This window comes from Neomonachus schauinslandi, chromosome 13 (assembly GCF_002201575.2).
Source record: "Neomonachus schauinslandi chromosome 13, ASM220157v2, whole genome shotgun sequence".
Lineage (NCBI taxonomy): Eukaryota > Metazoa > Chordata > Mammalia > Carnivora > Phocidae > Neomonachus > Neomonachus schauinslandi.
Window position 1 is genome coordinate 73,100,541 of NC_058415.1, and position 16,041 is coordinate 73,116,581.

Genomic DNA, 16,041 nt, shown 5'->3' on the forward strand with positions numbered 1-16,041 from the left:
TTCCTCAGGGGTGTTGATGCTGGGCTGGTCCAGAAACGACACTTTGAGAACATCAAAGGGATTAGAACATCCTTTAGAAAAATTGGTGACCTGGGGCAAGTGTCCAAAAACTGCTGTCTTGGTGTCGGGCGGGGTTGAAAAGAAACCAGTGCTGGGGCTTCGAGAGCCCAGCTCCGCTTAAAACCCAGAAGCTCATGGCAAGGGCGAGTGTGGGCAAGTAAGGAAATGTTTCGGATGTTGCAAGCCAGCTTTTCAGGAACAGGGAATGGAGCAGCCAACGATAAGATTCATCCAGGTTGGGGAGCCGATCAGGGGCTGGGACAGCAGGCAAGGAGTCCAGAGGAAGGAGCATAACTGTGAGAGTTAGAGAGGTGAGCGTGGCCTTGAACTCCTCCTCCCATCCCCCCTCCTCCACCCACATTGCCTGTCTCAGCGAGAGGCTCTGCCTTCTTCCTAGTTGCCCGAACCCCGAATCTGAGCATTCTTGCCTCCATCTGCCTCACCCTCTGCAGTTCATCTGTCCCTGGCTCCCATTGACCACTAGCTCCCAAGGATTCTCTAAGTCCCTCTACTTTTCTCGATCCTTGTAGCTCCTTATCCAGCATCAGTCTTCCATCGTCCGTCACCTGGATTACTGCATCTCTGCTCTTGCCTCCTTTCTGCAAGTAGTGCTTGCTCCTTCTGCTCCTCCCCACCCCCCGACCCCCCAGTTCATTCTCAGGGATGCAAGAGCGTGTTCAGTGCCCCTGCCTGAAAATTTCTACCAGCTTGCCCCATTACTTTAAAGAGAAACCTTTTTCTTTAAGCCTCTGTTTGTGTGTTGTTCCTCCTTACCTCCCCAGTCTCGTGTCTTGATCCTGTCCCTTTGATACCTGCCCCTCCCTCCTCCCCTCCCCTTATATTGAATTCCTCTATCTGGAGATATTTTCACCTTCAGGCCTTCCAACTTGTGATTCCTTTTTCCTGGACTGGCCCTTAACTTCTGGCCTCGGTAACTCCTTATGCTTCCAGTCTTACCATTCGCCACTTCTTCTGAGAAGCCTTCCCTGCTTTCCTAAATCTGGGTTATTTGCTCCCTTATGTTAGCATGTATCATAGGATGCATTGTTGCTGGCTGATCTGTCTTCTGCATCTGCTAGAGAGCACATGCTGTCCTGGCAGGAGCCGTCACATTCTTGCCATATCTCAGCACCTAGCCTGGTTCTGGGACCTCGGGAGACATGCCAGAAAGTTTAGTTTCTTCCTTGCAAGGGATCAAAGATGCAGACTCCCTGAGCCCAAATCCTTGGAGCTTTAAATGCATTCTGTAGCTTTAAGTTTTACCCCAGTATAAGAATGCCATGCCTGGAGTTACAGAGGGAGTCTGGCCAGAGAAGAATGATTGACACACATACAATAAATGTCAATTTTATTAGGAAGTGAGTCTGCTTTTCTGTATGTAAGTAAAATAGGCTATAAAAATAGGTACCTCAACATAAAATGGCTCTTAGCATATCTCCACTCCCCTCTCCCTTCACACCACCCACTTTGGGAAGTATTGTTGACTGAAAATATTCAGTATAATATTCCACTAAAGAAAGTCTTTTGATATTTGCTTCTTAAAAGCAACAGTAACAACGGCAATAAAACTACCCTGAAGCCAAGAGCCGGAGCCCCAAATCTTCTAAAACATTGGGAGTTCTTATAAAACATCCACTCTGTGTTCCCCTTAGGCTGTTGAAAATGTATGCTTTGAGTTTTCACATGGGACTCCCAGCACAGCACCCAGGTGACTATTTAGCTGTACCTTGGGAGCCCTGGAGACAGTTCCTGAAAGAAAGGGGGCTACCGTCTGAAGCCCCTTGTGTGTCTGGCATGACTGTGTTTGCAGCCTGCATATAACCCTTGAAATTTCACACTCTACTGCCCCCGGAACCCAACCTCTGTCTAGCAGGGACATCTGAAAGCTGAGAAAGTACTTCTATCACCAAGAAAGTGCTGTTCCCCACCCACCAGGGACCCCTGAGCCAGAGCGGGTCATTCTGAGGCCAACTCTGGCTGGGACTTGGGGTTTGGGGGCGGTGGGTTGCCTTGATCACCAGCACCCAGTCCCTTCCTTTGCCTTCAGAGGGCCTCTGCCGTTGCTGGTCCTCGCAGCTCCCGTAGGTCAGCGCCTTCATGTCTCTGTGATGTCTCCATATTGCAACCACGAGGCTTGTTTATAGGCCACGATGCTGTAAGAATTTACAATCCAGAATTACAAGCCAGCAGTTGGAATGGGGCAAAGGGTGTGCCTTTTCCTTCCCACCAGCAGCCGCCTGAGAGGCTCTGTCCATCATGCCCAGAAGGCTGTTCCGAGTGGAGAGATGGCCCAAGGAAACTTCTCCCACTCCAGGCCCATTCCAGTCCTAAAACATCTCAAGCCCTTTGCGTCTACATTTTCCTTTTCCTAGAATCTCTCTCCATCTCACTTCTGCCTGATGATGACCTCCCACATGTATTTCAAGATCAAGACTGGCTAATCCCAAGCAGAATTGGCTGCCTCATCTTCTGCCTTTCCATAGCCCCTTTATCTCTTCCACAAATCCTCATTACATTGTTTTCAAATATTTGTAGCTAAGGGGATGCATAGGAATTCGGAGCTCTGAGTCAAAGTCTTGTTTGTGTGACGTTTGGCATGTCCTTCCACCTCCGGGGTCCTTGGGTTTTCCTGTGTTTGAGCTCTAGGAGCCTCAGTTTCTAAGCTAGAGCACAGCTCTGCCTGGCTGATGGCCAACTCCTGGAGCTGCTGGATGGGGTGTGAGCGAAATTCCACACCTTCTAAGGGAGAGCTTTGTGAGAACTTCCAAGAACTCTGACTTCCCATCTTCAATAAGCCCCAGGGCTCTACAGGGAGGAGCACTTACTGTACTTGAAACAAAACTCGTATTACAAAGCTGGCAGGGAAGCCCAGCCGTGGAGGCAGCTAGCCCAGGACCTCGTGAATGCCAGGCTGCAGGCTTGACTCCAGCTGAGCCCTGCGCAGACCCGGCCGCTCAGCCACGAGGGGGTGGCCAGCCCCCGCCTTCGGGGTCGGCCAACAGGCAGCTCTGGGGGGGTGGAGGTTCACCGTGCTGGCGAGTAGGGGCCACACCCTTCTAACATCATTCCTTAAATATTTTTTGAGTACTTCTTACATGCCAGGCTCTCTGCTGGACACGGAAGATTCGTTCCTGCCCTCAGGCAGCCTACAGTCGGGTGGGCAGGCTTGTGTAAAGATAATCACTAACCATCAACTGTCGTGCTATGAAGGAAAGTATAGGAAGCTTTGGGAGCATATGATAGAAGGACCTAATTCAGATTGAGAAGGGGATCGTCTCAAATCCTTTTTGAGAAAATCGTGTTTAAGACCGTAGCTAGCTGGGTTAAGAAGGAGGGCACGGGTGCAGAAGGGGGAAGAACATGAGGGGCGGCCACTGGGGCTGACGCATGGGGTCGGGGAGGGTGGTGAGCGCCAGAAACAGGCACTAGGAAGGTTGGCAAGGCCAGATTACGCGGGGCCTTGTGGTCCGTGGGAAGACATTCGGGTTGTATCCTAAGAGCAGTGAGAGCCAAGTGCAGAGCTTTGAGCAGGAGATGACATGATCTGTTTAAACACTTGAAGGAAATTGCTCTGGGCACCTGGTGGAGGGAGGATGAGGGGGTGGATCAAGAGTGGACCTGGGGGGCATGGTTCAGAGGCTAATCCAGTCGTTCAAGTGCTCGGGCCTCAGGGTGGTAGCAGTAGCAATAAAAAGAAAAGGATGAAATCGAGGCCTGCTTTGAAGGTAGAATCAATGAGGCCTGATGGATTGGAGGTGAGGGGAGGTGGAGAAGAGGGAGGACATTGGTGACTCAGATTTCTCTTCCTGAGTGAGTGGTGGTGCCTTTTAGTGAGGTGGCACAGACTGGAGAGGCAACAGGCGTAGGAGGGCATCAAGAACCCAATTTTGGAAACTTAGATGGTAATTTGAAGTTTTGAAAGTAGTTTGCTTAGAGAATATGAAGTGAGAACCCAGAGCAGAGCCCCAAAGAATCTTCCATTTGGAGGTTTGCCGAGAAGCGATGAGGCGTTGACAAAGCCCAGTGACGGTGAAGAGTGACCACTGGTGTGGGGGCCGTGAGGAAATCATGTGGGATGAGGACTGCAGGGAGTCCACTGGATTCAGCCTTGAAGACTGGTTAGTGGCCTTAGTGAGAAGAGCTCTGGTGGTCGAGGGGGGGTGCCTCAGGCGGGTGGGTTGAAACGTGAGTGGGAGGTGAGGACACAGAAGGTGCACACCAACCTTTGCAGAAGCTGACCGTGGAGCGGATGGAGGTTGAGGAGAGAGAGGGTGGTAGATCACATGTCAGCTCAGTAAGCATTCAGGAGAGAGCAGCTGGCTCGCGCAGGGAGCTCTCTAAGGAGATGGGACCCAGACACTGGTGACTCTTCTAAGAAGCGGTGCCCTGTGGCGGGTCGGAGACTGCCTGAGTTCAACTCTTGTCTCCGCCACTTACTGGCTGTGGAACATTTGGCAAGTTACAGAATACCTTAGGGTCTCTGTCTCCTTATTTGCAAAAATAATGATAGTGATGACCTCAGAGGACTTTGGGGGAAGATTCAATTCATTAAAATATATACAATATTTTAAGTGGTAGCTGGCACATGATAAAAGGGCTATTTACATGTTTGCTATTATTACTATTATTTTAAAAAGGGTGGGGAGGGCGGAGAAGAATCGAGAGGCAAGTAGGTTGCCGGTGGATGGAGCCAGACAGTTACTCCTTTAGCATCTCCCAGTTGCACAGAAGAAGAGCAAGTAGGAGAAGGCGGGTTCTCCAACAGTAACGTGAAATTGGCTCACTTCGGTACCAGGAAGGGCTGGGGGCAGAGTCCCTTCTTGCAAACAGGCTGTTGGCAGCTCTGGCTCAGGGACTTCTCCTCCCAGCCTTCTGCCCTCCGCTGTGTCCTCTGTTCCCCTGCCCTGACGTGCCTTTCTGGGCTTTTATGTTGTTGGAATGTAGCTTTTCTCTCTGTAGTTAGAAAGTTCTATTGGTTTTCCCTGGTGCTCTCACTTGATTGATGGTACAGCCTTGGCCTCGTCTTGCTGTAAGAATTTTTCAGGATCTTGTTCATTTAGTGACTCCATGGAAGGGAAAGGTAATGGAAACACTCCCTTTATACCAGAGTTCTCAATCTTCGTTGTATATTCAAATCACCTGGAGAGCTTTTAAAAAGTCCTGTGCCCAGGCTGCACTCCAGATTGACTAAGTCAGAATCTCTGGGGGTGGGATCCAGAGATCAGGGATTTTTAAACCTTTTTAGGTGATTCTAGCATGCAGCGAATGAGGCTTTATATGCCTGCGTGTCTCTTTACTGCTAAATGACTACAAGAGAGAGAAATAATGATCAACTACTTCAGTGCCTCATTCACATACGCACTCAAGTATTTACCTGATGGATTCAAGATTCTGTCCCTGCATCTGTGATAGAAGATTGCGAAGACCCTGCAGGGCCTAAGGAAGACACCTTTCACAGAAAGTATGACCAAATCCAAGTGCATGTTACATAGTGCACTGGGGTGAGGGGTTGAGAGTGGCCCACATCCTTCATGTGCGACTAAAGTCTCTTAACAAAGGCCCAGCAACGAAACTGTAGAAAGGAACCAATTACTGTATTTTCTCATGGCTTTCATCTGCCCATTTATCTGTCCAGCTATGCCACACATTAACTAGTCAGGCTTTCTTTCTTTTGTTTTGTTTTCCTTTGTTTGTTCAGGTTAATGAGACTATTTCACCCATCTCCCAGTCAAATAGGGCTGGATAACTTCCAAGTGGCACAGCTACTGATCCATTACTTACTTGGGCAAACAGCTGGGAAATTTGCATTGCATTCTAGGTCTAGCTGAACCCAACCCATTCAGCAAAGACTCACATAAAAATAGGGCTCAGGAAAAGGCCTAAGGGCTGGGCAGTCTGAGGACAGGTCTGGCTCAGTCCCACACCTTGAAAAATTGAGAACAGGGCCAAGAGGGTGCTCTTGATCATGCTGTTGCTTGCACAAATTCTCAGCTGTTGACCTTCCTTCTTCCCTCCCTCCCTTCGTTCCTTCCTTCATTTGTTCCTTCCTTCCCTCCTTCCTTCCTTTTCTGATCTTCCCATCTTTCTTTTCTCAACCATGAAATAGAGCAAAGAGCCTTCATGATTGATGGCTCAAGAGGCTCAACCTTTTGTGTAGGCAGGGAGCTCCGTTATGACATGATATGAGAATTCGAGCAAGGGCCTTCCTGCCACCCACTTTCCGCTTCTTCCAACCTGCCTTCAACTGGTTTCTACTGGGCTGTCTGTAATACCACCATTACTGATACATAGAGCTCTCTGTGCTACCAGGCAGGTCCCCTAAAATGCAAATCTTTATCAAATCCCTTGCCCCTTAGTGTGGATATATTTACTGTATTCCTTTCTCCTCTGGTGGGATTGATACAAGCATGACAGGACCTCACTAAATGAGAAGGGGTAAATGGGCCCAAACCATCCAAGGCTGTGCTAATGTACTAGCCACTAGTTGCACTGGCCCCTGAGCACTTGAAACATGTGCAAATTGAGTCCAAACTGAGATGTGCCGTCAGCATAAAATACATACCAGATTTCAAAGACTTAAAAAAAACCCAAAGCTCACTGATACTTTTGTAAATTGATTACATGTTAGAGTGATATTTTGGATATATTGGGTCAAATCAAATGTGTTACTAAAATTAATTTCACCTGTTACTTGTATCATTTTCAAATGTTACTAGAAAACCTAAAATCACGTATATGGCTTGCAGTGTGGCTTGCACTGGTGACTTGCACTGGAGAGGGCTGATCAAAGACCATTTGGGTCCATTTTGGTGATGTCCTAGGCTGGTGCTCTTACCCTGGGAGCGGAGTTCCTCTCTTTGGCTTCTCCAGTGGTCTTCCTGTTATTTCTCTGACTTGAATGCTCTTATTCGACAAACGAGACAACTCCCCCAGAGAGGTCAAAGGAATTTCCTAAGTCATCCGGGGAGCTCACACAGTCCAGTGGCGTGTGAGATTGCGGGGGCGGGGAGGGGGCGCTGAGCACAGAGGCCTCCAGGTGCCAAAGCCCTTGGAGGGCCTGGCAAGAATACTCAGAAGTGAGGCAGATGGTTCTCATCTAAAAGGACCTAAACAAAAGGGGTGGAAGTGGTTCAAGAGGATTTCTAATCCCAGCCTCTGATTACAAGGAAGTGTATGAGGCTCTTATAAAAAAACAATATTACCTAACTGCCAGGAAGTATGCCAGCTGTGTGTGGCCCTATGTTCTTATTTAGGACTTTGGGGGTTTCCCATATTGCCATATTATTAGCTTGTGGGGAACAGGAGGACTTTTTCTTTGTGGGAGAGCCGACTCAGAACCCTAATGCCTAAATGCTACAAATATAATTCTTTATGATAATAGGCTGGAGATGGTCCAGCAGGCCCTGATATATGCCCCAGGGCCCTAGCCCAAACCACAGACACCGCTCCTGTCTTACCCAATTGGGATGATGGCCAGGAAGGAGAGAACGGAGGAGAGAGCAAAACAGGTGCCGACGAACTTTTCCATGGTGAGCTGATAGATCTTGTTGTACACCGTGGAGGTCACCACCCCAGTCAGAGCCAGGGACAGCTGCAGGATGACGAACACCTTTCCTGTGGAAGGGACGGGGGTTACCAAGAAGATGTGCTGCTGTCCCTTCCATGTTACCAGCTAGCCGAGTTGCCAGGGAGCTCTCAGGAGGCTCTGCATCCCTCCCAGAACTCCCTCTCCATCTCGGCTCACTCCACTGGGACTCCTGCCTCTATCCAGCTGGATCTTTCTGCGGCCCATGGATAGTAGCATCCTCCTCTGACTGTGGCTTTTCAGGGACTGACTTTCTGAGTCTTTCCCACCCTCCTGTTTTCACCTGCTCTGCCCTGGCTGGACCCCAGAGTGTTCCTAGTGTATTCAAGGCAGCTTCTGGAACTCTCGGGGGACTTCTGCAAGTCTGAACCCTGTGCCTCAAGCCAAGCAGCTCTGAAACGGGCCAGGCAGAGAACTTCAGAGAGACTTCTTTTACTTACCATAAGAAGAGCCCTTTATGAGTTTGGACATTGCTGATCGGATGGTTGTGATGGGGATGAGAGCGAACAGCATGACGGCTCGGGCTGGAAGGAAATCACACAAGAACACTCCTCATTGTGCCCAGCCTTGGCCAAGGAGTAAATCAGAAAAAAGCAAAAGCCTCACCAGGACCCTCCCTCTCCCTGCAGCCCCCTTGGGCTTGCCCTGGAAGTAGTGGTTTCTCTGCTGGAGGACTAGCACCCCCCACCCTGGGGCAGGCTGAGTCCCTGAGCTCTGACGGTGCCAGAGATGCCACAGACCCACCTGTGAGGTGGCGGGGCACAGCTGACATGGTGATGGATAGGGAAGGGTGTCTGCATTGGCAGAGTGAAGTGGCATCTAGGGAAGTAGACCTGAGGATGGAGTGACTCGAGACTCCTCGCCTTGTCGCTGGGACAGAGGTGTCCTCTGTCACCATTCACGACCCCCTCTGGGAGACGGTGGCGGGAGCTTTGGCAGACTGCATCCAGGAATGTGTGCCACGTTACACAGCTGCCACATGCCCTTCCTTCCCTCAAGCCTTACTCATAATCCCAGTGCGGTGTGTGCTTAAGTGTGTGTGTGTGTGGAGAGAGAAGAGGAGAGGTCGAGGTGGCGGGAAGGGGAGAGGGGCACTCTGGCCTTTGCACGTGGCCCATCTAACGGGCAGGTGGCCAGACCTAAGTTGCCATTTGGTTGGGTGTCTCCCGAGATGCGTGACCTCAGCCAAGGGACAGCCTGTGGTAACTGTCTAGAGTTGTTTTTTCTAATACGTTAGCCACTAGCCACATGTGACTATGTAAATGAATTAAAATAAAATCAGATTTAAAATTCTGTTCTTTAGTTGTGCCAGCCACATTTCAAGTGCTCAACAGCCACACGTGGCTAGTGGCTACTATATTGGGTGGCACAGATTTAGAACATGTCTATCATTGTAGAAAGTTCTATTAGGGCTCTCTGCCTGTGGTTGTCAGACGGAAACTTCATTCTGCTTCCTTGAGAGAATTTATGACATTGGTTGTGGAAGGCATTTATGGAGAGTTTTCATGCATTTTTGAACAGCCCGTGCTTCGCCTGAAATGATTTTAATGAAGGGACCTTTCCAGCCTGATCACGTTAGTGTTTTATCCCTTTAAAATTGGAGAGAAGAAATCCAACCCCTTCTCCTAAGGCCAATCCGAAACCTTCCCTCCTGACTGCAGGCACCACTGACCAACCCTCCCCTGACCTCCTAGAGCCACGGGCACCACTCTGATAACGTGTCAGTGGGCAACACAGATAACAGTACAGTGCAACTAGATTAACTCAACGGCACACAATCCTGTCTCCCTTCCTAGGCAGTAGGTCCAGTCCCTGGTGCCGAGCTGGGACACCTAGACCACACCATGCCACACCACACCTAAGCCATAGCATGTCAGCCCCCTGACTCTAGGGGTCCGCAGTGTCCTTGTCCTGCCTCCCCGGGAACGCCAGACTCACCAATGTAGAACATGTATGTCTCTTTCACAAACGCCAAGAGGAGGGCTCCTGACCCAAAAGAGACCATACCGATCATGATCATGGTGGTGTCCTGCAAGCAGCGGGAGAAGACCAGGACGCCCAGGAAGCTGGTGATGAAGATGGTGTACCCCGCAGCCATACCATAGCCCACCTGCACCTGGTTCCAACTGAGAGGCTCCCTTAGCAGGAAAAGGGGTATCACATCCACTGTGCCCACCACGGCCAGGTCATATATGATGGCACCCAGAAAGAGCAGGGCAATGATAGTCCTTGGGGGCTGTGCTTTCCCAGGAGAGGGAGGGTGCCCCACCACACTCTGCTTGTCTAACTGATCAGGATCCAGGGCACGATAGGTGCCAACCGTGCCCGACACCGTATTCACGGTGGGGAGCGCCTTGCTGGGACCTGCCATCGACTCAGGGACCTTCAGGACCAAGAGGCTGTAGAAAAGGGCGAAAGTGGCACAGCTCACGCTGCAGGCCGTCAGCACCAGGCCCTGCCCGGAGTGCCCCGTCATCTGCTTGAAGAGATGCCCGGAGGCCATGCTCCCGCAGAATCCCGCCAGGCCCAGGATCAGGTCGAGGAGGATGAGGCGTAGGGAGCGGCGGCCCTCGGAGGAGCCCAGGGAGCCCAGGGCCATGACGCCCGACCAGAAGGCCGAGAAGCCGCCGCACAGCCCGTTCAGCGCCGCCGCGCCGTACAGCACCTCCACGGGCCAGTCCAGCAGCACCTTGAGGAGCAGCCCGAGGCGGGAGAGCAGGAAGCCCAGCAGGGACACGCAGACGGAGATCTTGCGGTGGTAGCGGTCGCTGAGCCAGCCCAGGCCGTAGGCGGACAGCAGGGGCGTCAGGCCCACCACGAGGTTGTAGACGATGTAGAAATTGGAGATGGCCCTCTGCTGCTGGTCCTCCAGGGCGCCCCGGGGCGACGGGCTGGCGCTGTGGTTGGAGGAGGCCCCGGCTCCGAAGGACGCCTTCACCACGAGGAGCAGCCCCGCCTCGTAGAGGGAGGCGGCCACCTGCGTGGAGGCCACCACGGGCTCGATCCAGGTCCTCGCCCGGAGGCGAGACAGGAGGTCCCTCCCCGGGCAGGCGGCCTCGGGGCCCATGAGGAGTTTCGGAGAGGGGCCGGATTCGGTCCCAGAGCGCGAGTGTGCGCCGGGCGCCGGGTGCGCGCGGGACGGGACCGAGCAGGGGCACCGGGCGCGTGTGACAGCGGCCAGCCCTGCGCGGCTGACAACCCCGGGCCGGGCCACTCCTCCCGGCCTTAAAAGGCCGCCCCCGCCCCCGCCCCCGCCCCCGCCCGCCGAGCAGGGCTGGCGGCCGCCCAGGAAGCCGGGCGCCCGGGAGCGCACCGCCCGTTTCGGCCCCCCGCGTCGCCACCCTCCGGTCGCCGCGTCACGCTGCTCCGGCTCGCGCGGCCGCCTGACGACGGCCCCATGGCCCCACAGCCCTAGGCATGCCCCGACCTCCCGCGGGGCGCGGGGCGCCTTCCCCAGGCGTGTTCTGGCCTGGGCCGAGACCCCACGGCAGGGAGCGAAATTCTATTAAACGTGGCGGGCAGGTCTGGGCGAGGGGCGGTGGGGTGGGGTCGGGGGGTACAGAACCTAGGATTCGTCCTGGGAGAGGGGCCGGGGTGTGGGGGTTTTTTGTTGGGTTTAAAAGCAAGAGGGACTCATTCGCTGCTGTAGGGAGCTGAGTAGCAAAGACTTTGAGAGGAGTGCTAATATCTCTTTGAGACGTTGCTTTCAGTTCTTTTGGATGAATACCCAGCAGTGGAAGGCGGGGGCGGGGGGTCACTGGATAGTGGGATAGTTCTAGTTTTAACTTTTTGAGGAACGTCCGTACTGTTTTCCATAGAAGCCACACCATTTTGCATTCCCACCAACAGGGCACAAGGGTTCCAATTTCTCACACCCCCATCAATACTTGTTTTCTTGATATCTTTTTCTTTCTTTTTTAATAATAGGATAGCCATCCTGACAGGTGTGAGTGATTATCTCCTTGTGGTTTTGATTTGCACTTCTCTGATGATGAGTGATGTTGAGCATCTTTTCATGCTTGTTGGCCATTTGTATGTCTTCTCTGGAGAAATGTCTCTTCAAGTCCTTAGCCCATTTTTCAGTCGGGCTACTAGTTTGTGTTTTTGTTCTTACAATTGTAGGGGTTCCTTATTTATTTTGGAGATTAACCCCTTACCAGATGTAAGGTGTGTAATATTTTCTCCCATTTTGTAGGTTGCTTTTTCACTCCATTGTTTCCCTTCCCATGTACAAGCTTTTTAGTTTGATGTAGTCCCACTTGTTTGTTTTCAGGATCTTGAAGAGATGTCAGTACTCCTTTGTTCATTGCAGTATGATTCACAATAGTCACAATAGTCAAGATGTGGAAATAACCTAAATGCCCATCAATAGGTGAATGGATAAACAAAATGTGACATATATACATACAATTGAATACTATCCAGCCTTTAAAAAGAAGGAAATCCTGAAACTGGGAACAACGTGGATGAACCTTGAGGACATTATGCTAAGGGAAATAAACAAGTCATAGAAAGACAAATACTTTATGATTTCACTTATATGAGGTATCTAAAATAGTCAAGTTCAAGAATCAAAGTGTGGCATGGTGGTTGCCAGAGGCTGAGGAATCACTAATCAATGGCATGAAGTTTCAGGTAAGCAAACAAACAAGCTCCAGGGGTCCTCTGTACAACATTGTACAATAATAATATGTTGTATACTTAAAAATTTGTTAAAACTCTCATGTTAAGTGTCCTTACCACAATTAACAAACAAAAAGTCCAAACAAAACCTCAGGAGGAGCTAGGCTCAGCCCTTTCACCAAGCCAAAGGCCTCTAGAAGAGTCCTGCTTTGAGCACCTGCTCTGGTGGGCCTGGAGCTAGTATGAGTATGAGCCCCAGGGTGGACCCCAGCCTGCAGGGTCCAGCCTCAAACCCCAGGGCCAAGGGAGAGACAGGGAGGTCCTGCAGCCCTAGGTGTCCCTCCAGATGATAAAACTCGCTGGCAGGGGGTAGATCCCACCAGAAAGAAGAGAGTCACCAGGTCATCTGCTTCTGAGTAAAATCCCCAGGGCCCTTTCTGTTTCTCTGCAATTGTTCTTCCGTCTCCGTGGGCTCGCTGTCCTGGATTGGCCTGAGCCCTCCACTACTCTGGCTGCCTTGCCTCCTCCCTGAAGTACACACTTCTGCAAAGAGGACCAGGCTGATGGGTGGCGCAGGGACGGTAATGCACCAAGAAGAAAGGTCACCCCCAGGGATGGAGAGTCAGAACACACAAGCCCTCTCGTCAGTTCAACCCCAACAGAGCCCTGGCAGCATGGATGAGCAGGACTCCAAAGCCACACAAGGGAAGCTCAACTGTGCAGGGAACATTTATAAAGCCAAATGGATAATGTATTCATGGGAGGAGGAACTCGACTCTAAATGACTTTGTGTAGGTATGTGCCCTTTAGGTGAGCTATCTGTTTCCCTCCCTGGCACTGCTCAGCCCCCTGTGTCCAAGCCAGACAACTCTGCCTTCTGCAAAGAGACAGCCCTACCTCGTCTCTCCCTTGAAGATGTGCCCTGTGGAACTGGCCTGGTAGCCCCCTCAAAGCTTCCCCACTTCCTTCTTCCTCCCCCTCACCTAGGCCCACCTTGGGAGGGATTGGTTTCACTCAGCCCATGCCCAGCTCTCCCACTCCATTCTTAACCCTGTTTTTTTCAGAGGCTGGAACAAAGCAGTTCAGCCAGTCTGTTCCTGTGAGGCGCAGAGGCTCCTGGGGTTGGGGAGGTTTTGGGGAGAAGATGGTATTCAGCAGTCAGATGTGGCCATGAGGACGACAGCCTGAACTGTATGGACCATTCTGGCCACTTAATCAAGGGGTCTGTTTATTCTTGGGGTTGTAGGCACTAGAGGGTAGACTTGATCCTCCCTGTTGTCTCAGTTCTTCCTGTCCTCTTGTGAAACTAGGGAAATTTGAGGGGCCTCTGAGAGATTTCCACCAGATCTAGGACAGGTCTAGTGGGAGCTGGGTCATCATGATGCTAGCCAGCCAGCCCTGGGACCCTCCAGCCTTTGACCTGACTCCTCTGGCCCAGAAATGAACTAGACCCAGGGCAGTCAGTATCTCTCCCGGTTTAGGCTACTCTGCTTTGGATTATATTTTCATCCTGTTCCCGAGACCCCTCCATCTCCGACTGCAGGCTCCAGCTAAGTTATTGCCTGGCCATCGTCTGTGGCCTAGGCTACTGGCAGGGTATGGCCCTTGAGCCAAGTTGAACACTTACCCTGCCACCTTTGTCTCTAGCTCAGGGTTGGCTCTATTCAAGTGCAAAAGTTAAACTCGCTCATCTTATATTTATTTATTTTTTAAAGATTTTATTCATTTATTTGGAAGGGTGAGACACAGCGAGAGAGGCAACACAAGCAGGGGGAGTGGGAGAGGGAGAAGCAGGCTCTCCGCCGAGCAGGGAGCCCGATGCGGGGCTTGATCCCAGGACCCTGGGATCATGACCTGAGCGGAAGGCAGACGCTTAACAACTGAGCCACCCAGGCACCCCTAAACTAGCTCATCTTTTAGATTGATAAAGTCACACTATTTGAGGAGAAAAAGACTTAAAAAAAAAAAATGGAGCAGCTAACATTTACTGAGCCCTTACTGTATACTTAGCACTTTGTAGGAATGAATGAATGCAGTTCTCCCAAGAAGTCCATCAGCTGGTCTATCACCTCATTTTATGGTTGGAGAAACTGGGGCCAGAGAGGTTAAGTAATTTGCACAAGACCACGCAGCTAGTAAGTTGGGGAGCCAGTATTAGGTACTAGTCTTTGCAAGTCTATAGCTATGGGAAAAATACACTCGACAGGGACTCTTACTTGAGGGTACCCTCTCAACCAGCACAGGAATGTGGAGAGGAGCAGAAACACCTTAGTCGTGATGAAATTATTGTTGATCAACAGTGTATTGCACAAATGGAGAGCAACAAAGGAATGGATGGAAGTTTATTTACCAAATGTATATCCCAGGCACTTTACAATCAAGTAGGAAATACTTTTATTTTCTTAATGGAGGGCTCAAAAATTCATCTTAGAAAGGAACCGTGTTGGTTGGGAAAATACCTGGCATCAGTTAGAAGGTGAAATCCCTAGGCCTGGACTTCAGCTGCAGAGGAGGCTCCAGAGAGGGAGTGGAAGCTCCGGGGGTGAGTCAAGGAGAGGAACTTGTCTGACGCTCTGGAGGTGGCGCGGGAGAGAAGGGGTGTGGGGGAGGGGAGGGAAAGAATGTTTTGTGTGAGTGCAATTTTTCTGGGGAAATCAGTAAAGAAGCTGTGGTTCCCGTCTGGGTTGAAACAATGCTGAGCAGTAGTCGTGAGTAAACAGGAGGAGGAGGATAGCACAAGGACACAAACCTCCCGGGGATTTGCTGGAATCTGGGACTGGCTTAGGACTTTCACAGCCTATGGACTCGGGGGAGTTAAGCTGTTGACCCAGATCTTGAGGGCCAGAGAGACCCTCGCAGCTGCCCAGCAGGCTGCGCTGATGAGGGAGGGGTTATTCTCTTTGTTGTTAATATTTCAGGGGCCGACGGGCGCCTGGGTGGCTCAGTCGTTGGGCGTCTGCCTTCGGCTCAGGTCATGATCCCGGAGTCCCGGGGTCGAGTCCCACATCGGGCTCCCTGCTCGGCAGGGAGTCTGCTTCTCCCTCTCCCATTCCCCCTGCTTGTGTTCCTGCTCTCGCTATCTCTCTCTGTCAAATAAATAAAATGTTTAAAAAAAAAAAATTTCAGGGGCCGAGTTCAGTCTTTCCCCAAGACATTGCAAATGAGGGAAATAGGATGCCCTCAGAGACATCAGTATGCAGTGGAACAAAGTGAAGATGTACAGACTTATCCCAGGAGGCAGAGATAAGCCTTGTCAGTGGCCATCTGAGCCCCTGTCTTTGAAGGGTTTCCCAGCGGCCAGTCCATCGCTACCCGCAAGAGGAAGCCCCAGTCCTCTTGAATGACCTCAAGTAATCCTCTAGTTACAATTTTACTTCCCAAATATAGCTGCACACAGGGACAAATGTGCTAGTTATTTGAATAGTTACTCCAAATACTTTTTAAAAAGATTTTATTTATTTATTTGAGAGACAGAGAGAGAGAGAGCACAAGCAAGGGAGGAGCAGAGAGACAAGCAGACTCCCCCCTGAGCAGGGAGCCCAACATGGGGCTGGATCCAAGACCCTGGGATCATGACCTGAGCTGAAATCAGACATTCAACCAACTAAGCCACCCAGGCGTCCCTACTCCAAATAATTTCTTATGGTAAATTAATAAGTTGGCATTCTGGTTTATCTACCTGCCTTTCTAAGTTGGTTCATGCGGGCCTCTGTCTGGAAATGGCTGCTTCCCCATGTGCTGGTGAAACGGAGGTTTTTATACCGTCAGGCTGA

General features: G+C 51.1%; 1 protein-coding gene across 1 annotated transcript; it reads right to left on the minus strand.

The window, feature by feature from the left end:
- Positions 1–1,391: 1,391 nt before the first annotated feature.
- On the minus strand, positions 1,392–10,835 carry SLC46A2 (solute carrier family 46 member 2). The gene is made up of 4 exons (XM_021691310.1): positions 9,584–10,835; positions 8,086–8,169; positions 7,518–7,674; positions 1,392–2,213 (listed from the first exon to the last, which is right to left on the minus strand). Exons 1-4 carry the CDS (start codon positions 10,710–10,712, stop codon positions 2,156–2,158), a joined length of 1,428 nt encoding a protein of 475 aa, XP_021546985.1. The 5' UTR covers positions 10,713–10,835; the 3' UTR covers positions 1,392–2,155.
- Positions 10,836–16,041: the final 5,206 nt, after the last annotated feature.